The following is a 21400-nucleotide window of genomic DNA, read 5'->3' on the forward strand; positions in this document are numbered from 1 at the left end:
AACTAGTAAACATCTGAGGCTACATTTGAACTGAGATCTTTCTGCTCCAAGCACAGCTCTCAATTTCCTGAAGCACCCCACTGACTAGGTTCTACCACTAATTACCCATGTTACCCGGGACAAGTCACTTTAACATCCAGGCTTAGGATCCTAATCTGGAAAATGCGAGGTTACCTTGGGATTCTATCATACTGACAGATGTGGTTTCCCAGTAATGGGGCCACTCAGCATTAGTGCAATAATCAGGAGCTGAGACACTGACTTCTACTTTGATCCGATTTCAAATGGAAATCAAACTAAACTAGAAGTCAGCACTGCCCTGAGGCTCTTAAAAGTATGAAGATAGCACAGGCTACTCCAGCTATCTAGTATCTCTCCTAGAACTCAACCTAGAAGAGAGAGTAAGAGCTTCTTCAATGTTGTATTCCACAACATATATAAGCTAGGATATTGTAGGCTGACCAAGAACCCCAAATATCCCAACTGACTATACCTATCACCTAATATTAAAAGCCCCTCACTTTTAGATACCTAAACACCTAAAAACACAAGAAGGGACCTTTCTTGTCTATCCTGTAGCAGGACCATACCATGATTTTTATCAGCCCAAATTAAAAATGGACTTTCTGAAATCAGGAACAGTATTCTTTTGTGTCTGTATATCCATAATTTGGTCCACAATCAGTACTTCATAAAGATTTTTCATCCATCCAACCAACATATTAAGATTTGCAAAATATCTTAAGTATAATGCTTACTATTCAAGCAACAAGCAACTGGACCTATCGACAGGGAAATGGCAGTGATTTGAAAGATATCAAAAGGCTGAGAAGTATCCAAATATTTTTCCTACTGACTTTTTGAAGTTCCTCCAAATTCCCGTTGTTAGTATCAGACCCCTGTAAAAAATGCTAGATAGTAACTGAGCTTAAAGAATATAGATAATCATGGTTTGTTTATAAGGTTTCTAACAGATAGGAGGGGCCAAGAGAAGGCATGAGAAAGATTAGTTTAGATAAGGGAAAGAGAGAAGAAACCCCGTAGTCTGGCCTGAGAAAGGCAGAACGAGCCAGCTTGGAGGGAAGGAGCAGAAGAGGTCCCGAGAGGAAAATGAACCCTGTGTTGTAAGGGAACAGAAGATGTCTTTGGAAAGATAGGAGATTGTATAATTAAGTTCTCTGGCTTGACACACTTCCCTGGGGTTGGTCCTGAATCTTGGGCATTAATTTTTTATTGCAGATGAATAGGACCTGTGGATATTGAAGTTTTATGAGAATCCTAACTCTATGGGATCTGAGTAGTTTGTCTGATTTCATGATAACATTTAATATAAACCATATATTTATTCTTAAAATAAGAGTTCATTTTGATTACAACAACTGAAAAGAAAGCCAGATAGAGTGGAAAGAGCTCTGGATTGAGGATTCAGAAGACAGATCAGAGTTCCAGCTCTGCACTGACTTTAGAGTGAGTGGGTTTCTGGGTAAATTCCATTTCTCTGAGCTTCTGCAAAATGACAGGGTTAAAATTACATGTGAACTTAGCAGAGTGTAAACATCCCCCATGAGAAAGTCATCTCCGTAAGGATGGGGTCATTTTGGTTTTGGTTCTGGCTTTGTATCCTCATCACCTAGCATAACACCTGGCACAAAGTAAGTGCTTAATAAATGCTCCTTGAATTCACAGTCTCAAAGGTCCTTTCCAATTCTAAAATTTTATGATTCTATAAAAATTAAATTTGTTTTCAAAATGTTATCACATTCCTTGAGGAAACTAGGAATCATGGCTTTACACTATTGCACTTTGAGAAACATTATATGGGACCTGTTTTTTTATTATATCAAGCCTAAACTGGCCCCCATGGATGGAAACCCATTATTCCTAGAACATGCCCCCAAACCACATCAATCTAATCTCTCCTCCACATGACATCACCCTACATTGCCCAAGATGAAGCGAATGGAAGAAGATGAGTGGAAAATCTACAAATAGATTTCTGAGCGTCTTCAAGAAATATATTTGATGGAGATCAAAACATTAACATGACAACAAAATAGGAAGCAGGATAGATTGGGGAGAAATGAAAATGGGTTTGGAATGGTGGTCAGTGAAATAATGAGTTACGATTTTTTAAATCTATTACTGCTCTCAAACCAAAATTATTTAAACAGCCAATAATGCTGACTATTGTTTCCTTCTTTGGCACGGGCAGTCAATTATGTCTCTTCTCTTCCAAATGGAGCATAGCGAGGGCATAGTAATATAAGTTTTATTCCCGACACCGGGTCCTGTGTTTTCTTAGCAGTTCTCCAAGATGATTCCTTGTTGGACCTTTATCATTTTCAAGAAGCATCAATTTTAGGGTCGAGTGGGAGTAGGGAAGGGAAACAACTTTATAGTTAGCTGAAAACCATACGGGAGAGCAGGAGCTCATAGAGAAGCTCTGCTATTCATGAAAGTTAGGTCATTTATTCATTTTACACCTATACTTAGAAAATTCAATCAAAATGACATGATTTTGTGCTTTCCGTAACAAAAGAATAAATCAAATATGGAACATTCATGGCAAAACAGCCAAATTCACATTATATTCTTAGCTCTATCCCCTTTTTATCTGATATAGTCAAAAGTACATTGGGGTCAGAGGAATAGAGTCCAAATCTTAGTCCTGTGATTCCAGCCTTGTCGCTTGAGTTCTCTGACCTTACTTTTCCCATTTGCAAAATGGGGGCATTGGATTAGATGATCTCTAAGGTCTCTTTTTCCATTTCTAAATCATCTTATCATTTCCTATTTGAAGAGAGTGAAATCTGATCATTCCCTACATCATCCTGTCCTCTATCAACTATGTCATGCCCCCTAATTGCGGTTATCCTCCAAGACTCTGTCCTGGTTCCCGGTTCATACCGTCTCTTTCTTCTCACTCTCTTATTGGCTACCAGAAATTTTATTAACATCTCCATGTATCTGATTCCCGATCTGAAACTCCAGGTCATATCATTGTCAATTTAATGGGCATTTCCAATCAAATGTCCCGCGGGCACCTCGGGTTTAATATTCCCTTCACCCACCCTACAAACCACCTTTCTGAATTTCTCGACATAATTATATATCTAGTTAAACCATTTTGAAATGACAACGTTCTCCCCACTCTCTCCCATCCCATACATTCATTAAATTGTTAAATCTTACTTTTTTTTTTTTTACTTTCTTAGCATTTTTATATCCATCCCCTTCTTTCAGCTCAACAACATTACTGCCATGGCCAGTTAATTGGCTTTCCTACCTTAATTTCCTTCCTTATTCAAATCCATCTGACACAAAGTGGCCAAAATGACTTTCCTAGAGTGTAAGTCTCATACTGGGAACTTTAAAACATAGAATCATAGACTGAAGGGACATTAGAAATCATCTAATACATTTTCACTTAAGAGAGAAAGAAACTCAAGTTCAGAGAAATTAAGTGATTTCACTAATGTCACACAGATAGTAAAAGAGAGAGCTGGGATTGGAATCCAAGTTTTCTTGGCTCCAAAACTCTTTTTCTTTCGGTTGCATCGCTCTGCCTTCCCAGAGCACCATGAGCACGCCCAGGTTGATCATCCCAGCTCCTGGATATCAAAACTTCCTCTTCACAATCAGAACAAAGATGCGGTAACAAATGACAGCATCCAGCAAATGAAAATTCAGTTCAAGTTTTATTTTTGTTGCTTTTAAACCACTTCAATGGGTTCAAATTAAGAGCAAAAACTCACATTAAAGGCAGCAGAGGAAAAGAGATATAAATATCTTCTATGGTGCAAAAATAACTGAAATGAAGTATCTTTGCCCAAGAGCAGAGCAGAAAACAAGACAAAAGAAGAAAACATTGCTCAATTATAAACTCCTTGAGGGTAGAAGCCATGTCATATGATTGGAGACCTGGGTTTAAATATAGGCTTTCACATTTACCAGTTGTGTGACTCGGGCCCAATTACCTAATCTCTCTGAACTCAGTTGTTTTTTTTTAATCCATAAAATGGGGATAATAATTAATTGAATCACCTAATAGAGATGTTGTAAAGGTCTCAAAGAACTATTGAGATGTCAGTATTTTCTCCTCACTTCTCTCTCCTGTCATTGAGCACATTTAAAAAGAGCTTAATAAATGTTTATTGAATTTCATTAGACTCTATTATTTGAAAATCAACTCATTTGTTTCAATGAACACGTAAATAAGTTATCTGACTTTCTCAGTCTAGCAACACACAAGGACAAAACAAGGTTTTTTTTTTTTTTTGGGGGGGGGTAAAGAATGCATTGTCCATTTTACACTTATCTTGTATGGATATGGTTTGGATCCTACTATGTGTGCACACAGTGGGACACACTACAGATGCAATAAATGGAGTAACATTTACTCACGAGGATTTACATTCTAACCAGGTGACAACAAGCAGCGCTGGCAGAGAGGAGGGAGGAGGCTGTCTCCCCTGCCTTCCCTCTCCCCCTCAGCACCCTTAGCAGCACCTTCTAGCAGAAGTAATAACACATACAGATGTTTTTGCCCCTGGTCTTTTATGGGTCTCAGAGCCATTTTATTTTAGTTTATTCTGTTTCTTATGCATTTATAAACCATATTTTAGTAAAAATCCCATTACAGCAAATTCCATTACCAAAAAAAGGTACTACATAGCAAAAAAATATGATATTTCACTGGCTGCCCTATGAAAACAGTCCTCTGTTGATTTGGTTATAACTAATTCTCTATAACAAATAATCCTTTGGTCCTTATCTATCTAACAGTTACCCTTTCAAACATAAAAACTTAGTTGAATATCTTCAAGCCAGGATTCTTTCCTTCCTTTCTTATTCCCTCCCTCCTCCCTTTTTTCTTCTCTCCTTTCTTCCCTCCCTTTTCCCCTCCCTCCTCTCTGTCCTTCTCTCCTCCCCACTCGCCTCCTACCTCCTGTTCTTTTCCTTTCCTTCCTTCTTCTTTTCTTCCTTCCATTTCTTCCTTCCCTTCCCCTTTTTTCCTTTCCTTTCCTTTCTTTTTTTCCCCTCCTTCCCTTCCCTCCTTCCTCCAAGTCCTCCTTTCTGTATCTTTTCCCATTCACAAGCACTACAATTAGGCTCCAAAAGGAGCTCCTTACAAAAAGATCTACCTTACAGTTTCTAAAGGAGCTTGGGAGGCTGCCTCAGAATTCCCTCCTTCCTAAGTCCTCCTTACTCCCCACTCCCCTTGGGCTTTCTCACTAACACAATTCAATGCACTTCTCTCATTCTCCGTTCCCAAAATTGTTTTTCCCTTTCTGCACCCACTCCTCATAAAGGTTCAAACAATAAAAAAAAAAAAGTAAACAGAAAACAATCCCCCACTTCATGGCAAACTTACATGCTTTGGTTTCAGTCTGTAGATGTTTATTTACCTTGATTCCCTGGGGGGAGATGGGAGAGTACAGGCTACTAGAGACTTAATAAATTCTTGTTATCATCATCTAGCTTAGCCTTGAAACCTTAAAAAAATCCCACTTTGCCATGATTTTTTTCTGAAAAAAATACATGAAGTCTGCTGCTGCTATTCCACTGTACTAGTTCAAACACACACACACACACACACACACACACACACACACACACACACACACATCCTATAGCAATTGCTTCCTGGTCCAGGGACTCTTGCCTAAATAGAACAATGAGAGGGGTTTTCAAAACCATTACCTATGCTGGGGAGATCCTCTGTTCTTCTTCCTCCCTTGAGAAATACAGGCCTTTTCAGCATCTGACTGTTTCATTCCCTGGTTAAGATTTCATTTTTAAGGAATTTTAAAACTTCTTCTGTCAATAAATTACCCTTGTCATCCCTTTGAGATTGGCCGGTCTCCCTTCACTGATTTCTGGTTTCTTTTATATATCTTAATCTCTTGTGCAATCTTCCTTTCATTCTCCATCTTTTCTTTTTTCTATTTTGTTTTTACAATACCTTCAATCATTTTCCAGTTGTAACCCCCTGCCTTCCCCCTCTCTGCCCCCCCCAGGGCCGAATCTCCATCCCTCTCCTTAAACTCAGCCTTCCTGGAACCTCCTGGCCACGGGCATTTACTTTTTTTTTGGTTTGTGGCTCATATTTTGTAAGGTTTGCATGCCTTTGAGTTATAGCTTATTCATCGATCTCTGAACACTTTCAATTTCCCCTCTGTCCTTTCCACTCACTGATCTAACTTATTTGATTTCCCACAAAGTGTTCTATACTCTTTCAAAGAAAAATTCATCCAGTTATAATTGTCTTTATTTTCCATACTTTGGAGGGGAAGCTGGAAGAATGACTCCAGCCACCCCCTTCCCAACCCTCCTCCCCATTCAAAGCCAGGCTTGTGTGGAGTCCCTATAATTCAGAGACTCTCCCCCCAAATCAAAGCCTGTTATGAAAAACACCATCAAAAACCCCAGTCCCTTTATTCCGGGGTTCCTCTTACAAGGTACTGAGCCCAATATACTGCCTGAGAGATAAAAAGACCATTTCATGCAAGTCAGAGTACCAAGAACTCTCCTTTGGAAGTCTGGGGAAGCCTACCTATGAATTCCTTCCCAGAATGATGTCTTTAAAGGCATCAAATAAAATGTAAAGAAACCGATTCAAATTTAGAATGGCTCTTGAGCCATTCTCCAATACAAGAATTTTTTTAAAAAAATAGGAAATTTTAAAAGAAGAACTCAGCTAGCAAAACCCATGTGAAAAATGCTCCAAATCATCAATAATTAGAAAAATGTAAATTAAAGCAATTCTCAGTTTCTTCCTCTGACTCATTAGATTGGTGAAGATGACACATGTTGCTCTGGTTGTCAGTAAACTATTTATACCCTTCAACCAACGATGCTACGAATCAGGTCTAAATCTCAAAGCAATCAAAGAAAGGACCCCAATGGACAAAAATATCTAGAGTAGTTATTTTCACAATAGCTCCACATTGGAAACTAAGAAGGTACCAACCTAATGGAGAATGCCTAAATGCATAATGGCATATGAATAAAATAGAATATTATTGTGTCATAAGAAATGGTGAAGTGGACAGTTCCTCAGGCAACTGGGAAGACATCTATGGAATGATACAGAATGACTTGGATAGAACTTAGGAGAGCAATTTCGACAATAAAAACAATATTATAAAGTAAAATAACTTGGGAAGACTTTTAGACTCTTATCAAAGCAGTGATAAATCAGGATCACAGAAAAGTAAAGATAAAGCACGTTACTCACCTCTTGCCATGGAGGCGATGGATTTAAAATACCAAATGAGACTTAGATTTGGGAATGTGGCCAACATGGAACCATACTTTTCGGTTTGACTATGAATATTTGTTATTTTCTTTTTTTATTCTTTAATTGGAGAGGGAAAAGCAGTAGAGATAAGAAATAAGAAATGGTTGCTAAAAATAAGATTAAAATATATAATATTAAAAAGGAAACCTGTTGTAGGGAAATAAAAATAATTTTTTCTAATAATATTTCACAGGTCCTCTGAATTATATCCATGGACTCCATGTCTTTGAGACAGGCAGAAGACCACCTGTTTGCTGACATAAAGTGCTTAACAAACTTCAGCATGCTGTATTATACTGCCTTGAACTTACAACATGTCAGGCACTTGGAAAGTGTTGGTTTCATGGTTGCCCTGAACATCGCACACTCCAGGTAAGGTACTTACTTGTTGGTCTGCCTTTGGTGCTGAATGACCATGTTTTTCTCATGGATTGTCTCCAACAGGGCGGTAGCTAGAGATTTCAGATCCGAGATGGACTGTGGTGTTGCCGGAAGACTGCATCCATGATCCTCAGATAATAAATCTTGAACTAAGGAAGACAAAAAGCAAAACTTGTTTTTTACTTATTGTAGAACATGAGTGACATCCCCCCTCCCGATCACAGAATGGGCAAGGCTTCCTGATGGCCCAATTTTTACTCTACATAAAGAATTAAAAGTGAAAAAGTTAATTTGGTGGCAAAGAAACACAGAATGGATGGCTTGAAGAAACCTGATGATGATGATATAATGACTTTAGCTCAATAATACATTGCATTTGGATAGTGGTTTTTATTGTTAAAGAGCATTTCTCTTAATTTGTGAGACGTTCATTGGTCTTCTGAGAAGCAACATGGATAGAGAGTTGACCTTGAAGCAAGAAGACTTTGTCTCTTAAATCCTGCCTCTAACATACATACACACACACACACACACTCACTCACACTCACTGTGTCTGTCTGTCTGTTTGTCTCTCTCTCTCTCTCTCTGTTTGTGTGTGTGCGTCTCTGTCTCCCTGTATCTCTCTCTCACTAACTACCCACTCTCTTCTACCTTGAATGAGCCACAGAGAGATCACAACTTCATCATTTCTGAAAAGAAAACCAAGATATGGTTGGACAAAATGAATATTAGACTAAAAGGCAAAAAGGCAAGAGTTCTAATCCCACCTCTGGCATCAAACAGCTATGTGACCTTGGCCAACTCACTTTATTTTATTTTATTACAGCCTGTTTTCTCATCTCCAAAATGATAGAGTTAAATATGAACTCTAAGTTTCTTTCCACTTCTTAGCTATCCTATTCGATCTTCCCAATGAAAGCGGGAATCCCATTGCTTTATTTCAATTTGGTCAAGAGGCAATGTGGGAGATGGGAATGCATGGGATGGGAAAGCTGGAGACGTATGTTTCAATGGCACATCAGTGAACCAGTCTGGTTTCTCTACTGACATGAGCTAGAAAAGGAAATCTCCACGGGCAATGGACGTTTGAGAAAACAGAAAAATCAGAGCCAGGAAATATGAAGAACTCTCAATTAGGCAAGAATGCCAGTATGACTAATGTCTTTGCTTATGGAGTTCAGAATGAAGATGGGGCATTTGGGGTGCAATGAGGAGGTAGATCTGGGTCAATCAGAGGCGAATGGGGCAAAATAAGTGAGCAGCGAACTGAAGTCAGAATATCTTAAGTAGGAAGATGAGACGATTGGATTTTATCCTGTAAGTTATGGACAGTCTTTTATCAATGTTTTTAAAAGACTGACAAATTAAAGAGGCAGCATAATACAATGGTAACAACACAGCAGTAGAGACTGAAAACATTGAAATGTTGGTGGCCCTTCACTAGCTGTATAACAAAGTCACCACTTCTGGGCTCCATAGGAACAGTTCAAATGTCTGTAGCTTTTTAGGGTTTACAAAGTGCTTCCTTCACAAACCTTTGGGGTTGGCAGCATGGGTATTATTATTCCTTTTTACAGGTGAGGAAACTGAGGTAAGGAGAGGTTAAAAAAAAGACTGAGGTTTGGCTTTTTGTCTTCCTTAGTTCAAGATTTATTATCTGAAGATCATGGGTGCAATCTTCCAAGAATTAGCCTGGGATTTAGATTTATATTCCTCCTAATTTTGACAGTTCTTTGACTATGGCACCTGACTCATCTGTATAAAGAGGAGCTTGGATTAGAATTATCGGAGGTTCCTTCCACCTGTGTCTATGTCGATGGCAAGGTGGTCTTTTCCAATGGACAGATCCAGCCAGGATATCTATAACTTTAGTAAGGATATGAAATCCAAAGGATTCCCAATAGATCTAGAAACATGCCCCTCATCTGATCCATCCAAGATTACATTCTGACTTTGCTGTCCCCATGGTTCTCCATCTCCTCTGGTACCTCATTTTCTTTCCCTCCGTGTCTGTTCTGGGATCTACCCAGAAGACTGTATTTCTCTGCAAAATATCCTCCCACACAGACAAAAAGATGAAGATAACGAGAATGGGACAAAAGGTGACAGAAAGCCTGCAAAACATTGGGATGTAAAAACAGAAATAAAGCACGCAGGAACAACAAGGTGGTTTCCCCCTTGCTTTAGATTCTCTCCAAACCTTACTGGCTCACTATCCATTGCAGACACTATATACACACACTCTATCTTCACGGTTATTGGAACAGATCTCAGGAGCTACTGGCCTCCTTCCTCCCTTTCTCCTTGGCACTGGCCCCAGCTAAACTCGCTATACCCAAGAACATCTGCCCATCTCCTCCCACCCACTTTGGTACTTGCAGAGTCCTACAGAAGGTGCTGATCAATTATCTGTCATTTTAACTTCTACTGAGCTCAACCTCTCAGATCAGAGCTTCACATCAGGGGAAGAGGTCACATTTTCGAGCATCCTAATTTTCTTAAAGGAAAAAACAAAATGGCATACTTGCTTCAAGATGGATAGAAACAGAGATCTGGAAACGCACTTTGGTTTTTAGGTAGGAAGAAAGGCCCTTTAGATAGAAAAGCCTCCCTAAGACTTCCTTTTCAGTCAGCGGGTTTCAAAGTTAATATCTGGAAAGGTGACCATCTGATTATATTCACCTTGGGAGCCAGGTTTAGGAACGCAGCTCTTGAATATACACTATCAGGGATAAGCTATCTGCTATCTATTCCATTCTCTTGCTACAAGAAGGTCATTATTTTTCAACTGAATAAACCATGAAAGCAAACGAACTTGTAGTCAATAAGGCTTCTCTTTAAGACAGCTAATCCCCCAAGGTAAGTTGGATTCAGCAAGGATGTGACTAGAGTTTTTTTGTGATGGTTGTTTATTTGCTTGCTTGCTTATAATCTTGGGAGATGGGACAGAGGTGAAACTCTTTCTTTTCAGAGTGGAATTAAAATCTCCAGTCACTGCTACTTACTAATTATGTGGTACATGGAACCAGTGATCTTGGGAAAGTCATTTTATTTTTCAAAGCCTCAGTTTCCTCTTCTGTAAAATGGAAAGAATACCTCTACTACCTAACCAGCAAGATTGTACCAAATGAGATAATGAATAGAAAGGATGAGGTAATTTTTCCTACTTAATAATATGTGATTGTTTTCCTATTAAATGTGAAGATAGTTTTCAATATTTGCTTTTATAAGACTTTGAGTTCCAATTGTTTTTCTCTCTCCCTTTCTCTTCCCCAAGATGGCAAGCAATCTGATATAGGTTATAAATCTACATATTTCTACATTAGTCATGTTGTGAAAGAAGACTCAGAACAAAAGGGATGAAGAAAAAAACCTGAAAAGTGTAAGTTCTGATTGCATTCAGCCTCCATAGTTCTTTTTCTGGATGTAGATCCCATTTTCTAACATGGGTCTTTTGGAATTGTCATAGAAATGACATAATTTTTAATAGCTATATAAATTGTGATCATAGCTTTAAAAAAAGAAATAATAAAGCATTAAACAAGCACAAACAGAAACAGAAATAGATAGCCACATCTCAAGAGTGAAGAATGACAGCAAGTCAGAAGTTTTACACTAATATCCAGGAAATGTTGGAATACCCAAAGGAAGGCCTATGATTTATTGATTAATCTTTTGTGGAAGATATCCACAAAGAGAGAGGCAATAATTAACTGTGTAGGATGAGAAGGTGTAGGTGGAGTTATGATTTGTATCTATGAGACAGGTCTCAGACTAGCAAGATCACAGATCTCCTGAAATAAGGAGTATCTATCTATCTATCTATCTATCTATCTATCTATCTATCTATCTATCCATCCTTTCTTTCTATCTATATATCTATCCTTTCTTTCTATCTATCTATTTATCCTTTCTTTCAGTCTATCCTTTCTTTCAATCTATTCTTTCTTTCTATCTATCCTTTCTTTCTATCTATCTATCCTTTCTTTCAATCTATTCTTTCTTTCTATCTATCCTTTCTATCTATCCTTTCTTTCTATCTAGATGTATATATCTAGATGTACATATACACACATATACATATATTTATCATATAAGTACTATATAGATAGATTTTAAAAGATCATGGATTTTGGGGAGTGGGATATCATGGATATCAAGTTAAAAACCCTTGTGTTCCAGTGACAAACTCACTAAAAATAAAACATCTGAGTGAGTGAAACCAGAATAAATACAATTGGGAAATATTTAATAAAATAAATGAAATATAATGCAGCATAGATAAGATTAATTTGTAGTTTTCTAAGTCAATACGCTCTCCATCCAGAACTGTTTCTATGTGAGTTTAACATGAGTGGTCCAGTCACAGAGTGACTTGACTAGAGAGGGCCTGAGTGACTATTACTGAGATGCCAAAGGGATGATGGTGAAGGCCACAAATGGCGTCAATAGCTGCCCTGGGAGACTTCCAGGCCCTGGCACCCACCTTGCTTGGCAGACAGGACTCCCGTCAGGGCGCTGCTGCTGTTGTGGCTGGACCTGCTCTGGCCTTTGGAGTTTTTCCGTCTCTCGAGGGCGTTCTGGGGAAACATTGGAAAAGAAGGTTCATTCATCAGAAAAGTCAGTTCCGGACTAAGCCAGGGCTCCAGTGGAAGCCCCTCGCCATCTGAGCTGACAGGGGGCTTGTTCTACGGGCTGGTCCTAGAACAGGTTTATTGACTGACAGGCCTGAAAGTGGCTCCCAAATTTTCCAAGCCCAACGCCGCGTCACCTTCGGCTAAACTGGGGGAAAGAGGAGAGCAAGAGGGAGAACGGCCCAACGGTGCTCACCATGAACTGCCCTTTTTTCCATCAGCTGGGCCCCATTAGCTTCCAAAGGAAATGAGATCACGTGGAGGCTGAGGGGGCATGAAGGTGTTTGTGAGGATCAGAGATCAGCGGATTAATAGGGATAAATTTGGGACAAAATCTAGTTCAGACCCTGTGGTCTGAGCCCAGTGAGGGAGCATGTATGAGAGAAAATTGACCACCTGAATAACTGGGCAGGGCTGTGGATGCTACCCCTGGCCCCTATTACAGCAGCCAAGTGACGGACACTCGTAGATTTTCCATTCTATAAAGTGGAGATAATGGCACCTTAATATCTATTCCCCAGGGTTGTTGGGAAGAAGCAGAGAGTTTCTGAGACCTTAATAGCACTCTAAGCTAAAACACATAAGAGTTTAAAGGATAGACTTAGTTAAATATCATTAGCAAAGCTTGGCTCTTAAAGCTTAAAGTTGCCCTAAGATTTGGAGGACACCTTTGTCAATGTTAGTCTAGAGTACTTTATTGCAAATCCAAGTCAGCAAGGCAGAACATTAAGTCCGATTCAAGTTCAAAGTCAGGAGTTCCAGTATGTGGAAACATACCAGATTCAGGGATCAGGGAGAAAAACTAGACCTGCCAATCAACTAAAGCAGATATTAAGAGTCTAATATGTGCCGGGTACTCTGGGAGGATTTAGAAATAGAGTCGTGTCCATTCTTCAGGATCTCATTTGGGAATTCTCTTGACAGAGATACTGGAATGGTTTTCGCCATTTCCTTCTCCGGCTAATTTTACAGTTGAGGAAACTGAGGCAAGCAGGATTAAGTGACTTGCCCAGAGTCACAGAGGGAGTAAGTATCTGAGGCTGGATTTGACTCAGGTCTTTCTGATTCCAGACCAGCACTCTGTAGCTGCTAGAGGTAGGTTGTCCCCCTAAGTCACTGATGGGTCCAAGGCCCTTGATTATCTTTAACTTGGCTTAGCTCATCTGTTGAGAAGGATTCCCAGAGTGCAGCTGCTGTTCATTCTAAGGCTTCTTGGGCCTTGGGTGAGAATAAAATGCTATATGTCATACACACACACACACACACACACACACACACACACACACACACACACACACACACATTTGCTGTCTAGGTGAGGGGGTGGAGAGAAGGGAAGGAAAAAAAGTTTGGAACACAAGGTTTTTCAAGGGTGAATGCTGAAAATTATCTATACATATGTTTTGAAAATAAAAAGCTTTAAGAAAAAATAAAAGAGAGAGAGAACTGAGTGCTAAGTGGATGGGCAACCCTGCTAGCCCTCACCCCAGAGGTGCCAGTCCTCCCTGTGTCTGAGGCTCCATACAAAGACAAGCCAAAACACACACAAAAAAACCCAGTCCCCATCCTTACGGAGTCTCCATTCCAATCTGAAAGGCTAGATGAGGCCTTCCAGGGAAAGAACAGAGAGGGAGGGAAAAGATAGACAAATAGACATTTTGAGAAGAGCAAGAGAGAAAAGTCAGGGAAGTGGGGAACAAAACAGGGGCCAAGGCACGGAAAGAAAGGGGAGGAGGTGAAATCCAGTTTTCAGGTGGCTGAGAACAAGACATCTCTCAGAGCAGAAAGTCTGTGTGCGGATGCATATGTATTTCATTACGTATAAATTATACATGTTTAAAAGAAATCTACATCTCTGCCTGGATTCTTGCGGGACGTGGAAACTCTGCCCCGACAAAGCCTCGAGCCATAGCAGGGCTGCTGGAGATGTCTGGGAGGAAAGTGAATGTCAAGAGCTGGGAAAATGGGGCGGCTCTCTCCCGGGTACAGCACAGGAGCAGAGGGGGTCCCTCGGGGACAGAAATCAATCCATTCTCAATGTGGAGAAACCCAGGAGGGCTTTCTAATTATAAAACCTACAACTAACATCCGCAGAATAAGATATTATCAAACCAGATAGTTCTGGAATTAGGAAGTATGAAAGCAAGAAGAATCCTGACATCGTGCCCTATTAGTGGGCCATCTGGCTCCAGGTCACAGCATCTCAGCCTCGGCTTTTCCCACCGTGCGGGGACCTGGAGCCTCCTGGGAGTTTTCGGGACAAATATCGGCAGAGGACTGAACACCCCGGGGAGCCTTTGGGCTCCTTGAGTAATAATAGGACACTGTCACGTTGTAGCTGTCTCCAAGAACGGTATCCCTAATGAGGAGCTACACAAAGAGCCACAGAAGAAAAGATATTTGGGGTTTGTTTTATATGAAATATTAATTTTTTAAAGGAAAAATGATCCTTCTGATACAAACTTACAGAGGAGTTGCTGACCTTTATGGTGGGAGTTTCTACACTGAGGATTTCCCATTCCAAGGAAATCACAGATCCAGGATCCTCTCCTCTCCTGTTGCCCCTACTCCAAATATAGTACCTCTCCTTGAATTTAAAGAAATCCTCTTCTCTGAGGCACTGGGCTTAAGAGCCAGGGAGAAATGAGCTCAAAACCAGCCTTAGCTATTTACTGTGTGACCCTGGACGAGTCACTTAACCTGTCTGGCTCGGTTTCCTCATCTGTAAAGTGGGATAATAATAGCATCTATTTCTCAGAATTGTGAGGATTAAATGAGGTCATATTTGCAAAGCACTTTGCAACCCTTAAAATGCTCTATAAAGGTTGTTGTCATTATAGTAGTAGAAGAAAAAGGAAGAAGAAAGAAGAACAGGAGGAAGAGGAGGAGGAGAAGGAAGGGAGGAAGAGGAAGAAGAATAAAATAGTTGTAGTGGTGGTGGTTAGTGGTAGAGTAATAATCGTAGTAGTAGTAATAGTAATTTTGATTCTGCAATAGAAAGTGGGAAACCCAGCTAATACTACTGAAGGAAGTAAAAGGGAAATGGGGAAGCAGAACTTAAACCCATTTTACAGATGGGGAAAATTGAAGCAGCAGTTTGTAAAAGATGATACCGATTGCCATCCCTACTCTCCAGATGGGACAAGAGTGGGCAGTGCTTTACAAGATCACAGAGGATCCAAAATACTAGCTCTAAATTCTAAACAAGTAATATCTTTAACAGTGCATAGAGTTTCCAAAGGACTTAAGAGTTTCCATGTCAGTGAAATCACAGGTCCAAAAAAAAGATATTTCTTTTTAAAAAAAAAAAAGTTATCACAATGAAGTTTTTATTGAAATGTATGCATGGGAATAAGAATGGAAGACTTCTTTTCTGTACAGGATGACTTCAAACTGAAAGGAACTGAGTGACAGTAATTCATGAGCACCATTATTATTATTTCCTTTACCTTATATTTGGCAATATTAGATTTAAGTAGGCTGACCTCTTCATGAAGCTGCTTTAATCGCTCTTGGAGGTATCTAAGAGGAAAAAAAATGGAATAAGAATATAAGTACGTGTGAAACAAAAAGCTCCTTTCTTTATAACTCTCTTATCTGATCTCGAAGTAACCTTTAGTCTATTTACTTAGCAGATTCTAATTTCTGTGTTCTCTCTGTAAATAACTCATCTTTTAACTAGACCGGAAAGTCCTAGGGACTGTGGTTTCCTGAACCAGCACTCAGAGGGATACTTTACACACAATAGGAGCTTTAAAAATGTTACTGGAATGAATGGATGAGCAACTGAGAATAGAGAGGGAGAAAAAACAATGCAGGATCATGGATTGAGAGCTAGTTCCAGTTCAGCTCCTCATTTCACAGATGGAGAAAATGAAAACCAGGGAAATTAAGTCAGGTCAAGAAACATTTATTAAGCCCATATTAGGCATTAGGCACTGCGTTAAGTGCTGTGAAGGCAAAGAAAAGTTCAATAGTCCCTGCTCTGGAGGAGTCTGCAGCCTAAGGAGGGAGACAGCAAAAGACAAGATAAAGTAGAGATAATAGCAGAGGGAGGGCACAGGAATAAGGGTGATTGGGAAAGGCTTCTCTGTATTTGAGACTAGAAGGAAACAAGGGAAGGAGACAGAGATGAACAGGGAGAGGAGGAGACAGAGATGGCCAGGGAAAGAGGAGACAGAGATGGCCAGGGAAGGAGGAGACAGAGATGAACAGAGAGAGGAGGAGACAGAGATGGCCAGGGAAGGAGGAGACAGAGATGGCCAGGGAAGGAGGAGACAGAGATGGCCAGGGAAGGAGGAGACAGAGATGGCCAGGGAAGGAGGAGACAGAGATGGCCAGGGAAGAAGGAGACAGAGATGAACAGAGAGAGGAGGAGACAGAGATGGCCAGGGAAGGAGGAGACAGAGATGGCCAGGGAAGAAGGAGACAGAGATGAACAGGGAGAGGAGGAGACAGAGATGGCCAGGGAAGGAGGAGACAGAGATGGCCAGGGAAGAAGGAGACAGAGATGAACAGGGAGAGGAGGAGACAGAGATGGCCAGGGAAGGAGGAGACAGAGATGGCCAGGGAAGGAGGAGACAGAGATGAACAGGGAGAGGGGGAGACAGAGATGGCCAGGGAAGGAGGAGACAGAGATGAACAGGGAGAGGGGGAGACAGAGATGGCCAGGGAAGGAGGAGACAGAGATGAACAGGGAGAGGGGGAGACAGAGATGGCCGGGGAAGGAGGAGACAGAGATGGCCAGGGAAGGAGGAGACAGAGATGGCCAGGGAAGGAGGAAACAGAGATGGCCAGGGAAGGAGGAGACAGAGATGGCCAGGGAAGAAGGAGACAGAGATGGCCAGGGAAGGAGGAGACAGAGATGGCCAGGGAAGAAGGAGACAGAGATGGCCAGGGAAGGAGGAGACAGAGATGGCCAGGGAAGGAGGAGACAGAGATGGCCAGGGAGAGGATTCCAGCCATGAGGGAGAGCAAGGCAAAACACAATGAGTCCAGAGAGAGAATGTCTTGTGTAAAGAACTGCAAGAAGACCAATGGCGCTGAATGGGAGAGTATGTGGAACAGAGGAAGGTGGGACCAGACTGGAAAGGTAAAAGGGGAAAAGTTATGGAGGCTCTTAAGAACCAATTAGAAGATTCATATTTGATCCCGCTGTTGCAGTAGATAGAGCACTGGCCCTAGAGTCAGGAACATGAGTTCGAATCTGACCTCTGACACTTCCTGCAAAATCACTTCACCCTATTTACCTCAGTTTCCTCATCTGTAAAATGAGCTGGAGAAAGCAATGGCAAACCACGCTAGTATCTCTGCCAAGAAAACCCCAAACGGGGTCCGTTAGAGCCAGACATGACTGAAATAACTGAACAAAGAGTTTATGGGGGCAAGGGATTCCCAGTCTGACCTATATTTGGATAGTTGAGTGGAGAACGGGTTGATGTAGGAGAAGGTTATGGCAATAGACTAAGGCTGAGGGGATAAAGGTAGTGGCCATGTCGGAGGAGAGAAGACATGTCTTAAAGGTGCTATGAAGGAAGAATCAACAGGTTAAATGATTTGTGGGTGGGATTTGAATCCAGGTCCCCGATCCAGAGCCAAAGGCCCTTTCTAACACACTCTTCTTTCTGTCTTTTTGATGCCCTGGTTTTTCATTCAGTAACACAAAAATTAAGAGAGAAGAAATTCATCTGAGTGACCTTTTTGAAAGTGGTTGTCATGGAGGTCAAGTGGGCCCCAAATGCACAGAGCACTTTCAAAGAGGCCTTACCTGGAGCTCACCTGAGGGAGAGCAAGCCTTTTTCTTCCTAGTTCTCATTAAGAGGATTCCACTGGGGAGAAAGAGAGGGAAAGCAAGCCACCAATCTGAGCCCTCAGTCCTCCACTCGCTCACATAGAGAGTCGCCTCAGGGAAAGTAAATGGCTCTGGGAATTTGCCAATTGCTTTTCCTTTTTCCTTCCAGGTTGTAATAACAAGAAGCTTTCACTTTCAACCACCCCCACACAGGTTGTGGGATTTTATTTTTCTCTTCCCTTTATACTTTCTCTACCTTCCCCACTGCTATAATGATAACATAATTAGGGCTGGAAACATATTTCAGACTTCAATCGACAGTCTGGAATAGGGACAGAGGCTGGCCTGGAGCCAAGAAGACCCGTTCTCCAGTTCAGGCTTAGCTGGGTGACCCTGGCCAAGTCACTTAAGGACCACTGGTATTTGTAAAATGGGGATCACGGATGGGGAGCGTCGAATGAGACACTAGTGAAGCTCTTAGTAAGCGCCATGTAAATGTTAGCTACTCTGCTGGACATCAGATCAGAGCCCCCAGAACCCCGCTACTCGCCGGTTCTCCATGCAGAGGGCGTCCACGTCGATGATGCGGTTTTCGTGACCGCCCAGGATGTGATTGAGCTCTTGGTTGAGCCTGTCTACTTTATCCTGGTAGGAAGAACGCTCCTCTTTGATGTCCTGCAGCTCATCCACGGAGGCTTGGAGGTCATGTTCCAGGGATTCGATCTGAAAAGAAAAGCCAATGACCTGAGTGGGGACACCCTTCTCGTTGACTTTCTGGACACCGGGTACAACCAGTATTTAGGGATCTCATAAACTACTGTTCGGGACGAGGGCTCAGACCATGACGGCCCCACTGACCTGCCCTTGGCTCAAGGAGAGGTACAGGCCAGGAGGAGGGAAGGAAGGCACCCCCGCCAGCTAGCATTAGCAGAATGGAGAGGGAGGGAAATCCAAGAGTCCCAGTGGGGCAGCATCAGCCATAGCTCTGCAAACAAGACTACTCCCCCCTTTTTTTCAGCTGCTCCACATCCAGCAATCTCGTTCTTCTCTTCAAAACCAATTAGTCAGGAAGCAAAATGAAGTCTAGGGTCCCATGGCGGTTCCATAACTAGGGCCCTCCGCCCGCTGAGACTTGGTGGAAGGTGCCTCGCTCAGCATTTTCGCCCAAACTTGCAAATTTAAGCTGGTTTGTCACATTTTATTTCCTCCCTGAGCAGTCCCGAGAGGGAAAGTTGCCAGTTGTGTTTATAACAATAGTACGCGAAGTCTACTGCAAGTAATTAGTGATCGGTAATTCCTGTATCAGACAACAGACCTGCTGGAAACGGGAGACGGAAGCCTCTGTTGGCAAGGCGGGAAGGGAGCACAGAGGGGCAAGGGTACAACAGAAAATTTAAATTGCCCCCATTCCCCAGCATTTACTACTTGGGACACATAACACCAGGTTGTAAGGGACAATGGAGCATTGTGCTTTTCTGTCTGCCAAGATTGGACACAACCCCCACTATCTATTTGTGATTACTTGTTCCCGAGCTCTCTCCAGCTGCTGAACCAGGTCTTCCCGTTCATGGGCTGCAAAATGGCGGGCCCCGATTTCTTCATCACCTAGTCTCTGTTTTGCTATCGTCATCCTTAGGAGCTGCAGTTTCCAAGGGTGGAAAAAGAGAGAGAGAGAAAGAAAGAAAAATTAAACATATTCAAATGAGAAGATCATCAACATCAAAGCAGATACACTAGAAAGCGTGCTCCATTGCACTCTGAATAACTGAAAGATCACAAAGGTGTCCAGATAATGAAAGACCTCTCCTTCCTCTCATGGAGAGGTAGAGAGACTATTAGGGTAGAATACTCTGCTCACTGGCATTACATCAGGTATTGCTGATCAAATATTTTTCTTTGTTATAAGGAACGATTTAATGGGGATGGGGGAGAGAGGGAAGAGTTGTTTAATAAATTACCATAATATACAACCAAAAGCACCAGCAAAACATTTCTTCAAGTGCACTTTGGAAAATGCTGGCAAGTTTTATAAAAACAGAGAAGTAAAACAAAAGAAATCTTGCATCATCTAAAAAAAGAAGTCAGTGATTGGGATAAAAAGAAAACCAAGTCTAGTGACCTTGAAAATCAATCTTTCTGAGCCTCGGTTTTCTCATATGTTTCTGTGACCGTCAAATGTCAAAAAGAGTTGGCAAGGCATCCCTTTCCCAAAACACAAATCTCTTAACACAGTCTGATTCTTGAAGCAACATAATTTCTCTCCTAATCAGTAGGGGAGATTCCTAGAGAAGAGGACTTGGAATATGATGGGTATGGTCAAAAAAAAAAAAAAAAGAAATGTTAAATAAGTTATTACACATCCCCACCTCAACAGAGATGAAATTGAAGCAGTTTCAATAAAACTCTAAATAACTGCCAATTGGGGAAAGAGTTCTCCTCATTTTTACGATTTTAATATTTCCTTTTTTATTATTGTAATCTTACTTATACTCTAAACAAATAAGCAAACAAATATAGAGTAAAATCCCCAAATAAAACATGCAGATCTGAAATATTTGCATTTTGATTACAAAAAATAACAATAATATAAATTTTTAACCAACTACCAATGCCTCTTCATTTTCATGGAGGCATTTTATTTGCCTCTCTCCATTAGCTGGGTTTTACTGTTTCGTACTACTGGACTGTGACACCGATGCACAAATAAGTTTGATCCAAACACAGTAAAAGGCAGTGGAGTTTGGGAAAGCCAAAACATTGCAATTTGTTTGCTAGAGGTCAAGGCTCAAAGCTAAAGCCCGGAGGAAGCTGAAAGCTGCTGCCTATTCCATGAAGCCATAGCAAATACCCTCTGTGAATTCTAAAAATGCTTTATGTAAAGGCACTGCAATGTTTTATTATAAGCTTACATGCCTAGGATTTTTAAATGTTCCTTTTCTAGCTTTTCAATCTCAATTTCCTGTGTTTGTTACTTGAAATTTCCCCACTTCTTTCATGCATACATGTATGCATATGTATATATATATATATGTATACCTATATATTTATATTTGTGTGTGATAGAAACTTATTTGTTTACTTGAGAAGAAAAAGAAAACTGGTTTTTCCTATAAGCTTTTCTTCTTCTTCTCAAAGGGACCTTGTTTTAGAGGCTACAAGATGCTTCTTTTTAAAATTATCAAGCAGATTACATATATAGCCAATATTCAACATGAGAATAAACCTCCCACAAATCTAGTTAGGTAATATCCAAGCTACTGGCTAGTTCAGGTAGGAGCACACTTCTGAATT

At 41.0% G+C, this 21400-nt stretch overlaps 1 protein-coding gene across 4 annotated transcripts in view; it reads right to left on the reverse strand.

Moving 5' to 3' along the window:
- CCDC149 (coiled-coil domain containing 149) overlaps window positions 1-21400 on the reverse strand; it is a 132132-nt gene that overhangs the window by 33523 nt on the left and 77209 nt on the right. For 3 of the 4 annotated variants that reach the window (XM_051963899.1, XM_051963897.1, XM_051963896.1), the window contains 5 exons: window positions 19632-19748; window positions 18660-18832; window positions 15768-15840; window positions 12171-12264; window positions 7689-7833 (listed from right to left, as the gene is read on the reverse strand). In XM_051963899.1, coding sequence (XP_051819859.1) covers window positions 7689-7833; window positions 12171-12264; window positions 15768-15840; window positions 18660-18832; window positions 19632-19748 — 602 coding nt within the window. The remainder of the gene's footprint in view (window positions 1-7688; window positions 7834-12170; window positions 12265-15767; window positions 15841-18659; window positions 18833-19631; window positions 19749-21400) is intronic. The other variant, XM_051963898.1, reaches the window with a different exon arrangement.

This window comes from Antechinus flavipes, chromosome 6 (genome assembly GCF_016432865.1).
Source record: "Antechinus flavipes isolate AdamAnt ecotype Samford, QLD, Australia chromosome 6, AdamAnt_v2, whole genome shotgun sequence".
NCBI classification, from domain to species: domain Eukaryota; kingdom Metazoa; phylum Chordata; class Mammalia; order Dasyuromorphia; family Dasyuridae; genus Antechinus; species Antechinus flavipes.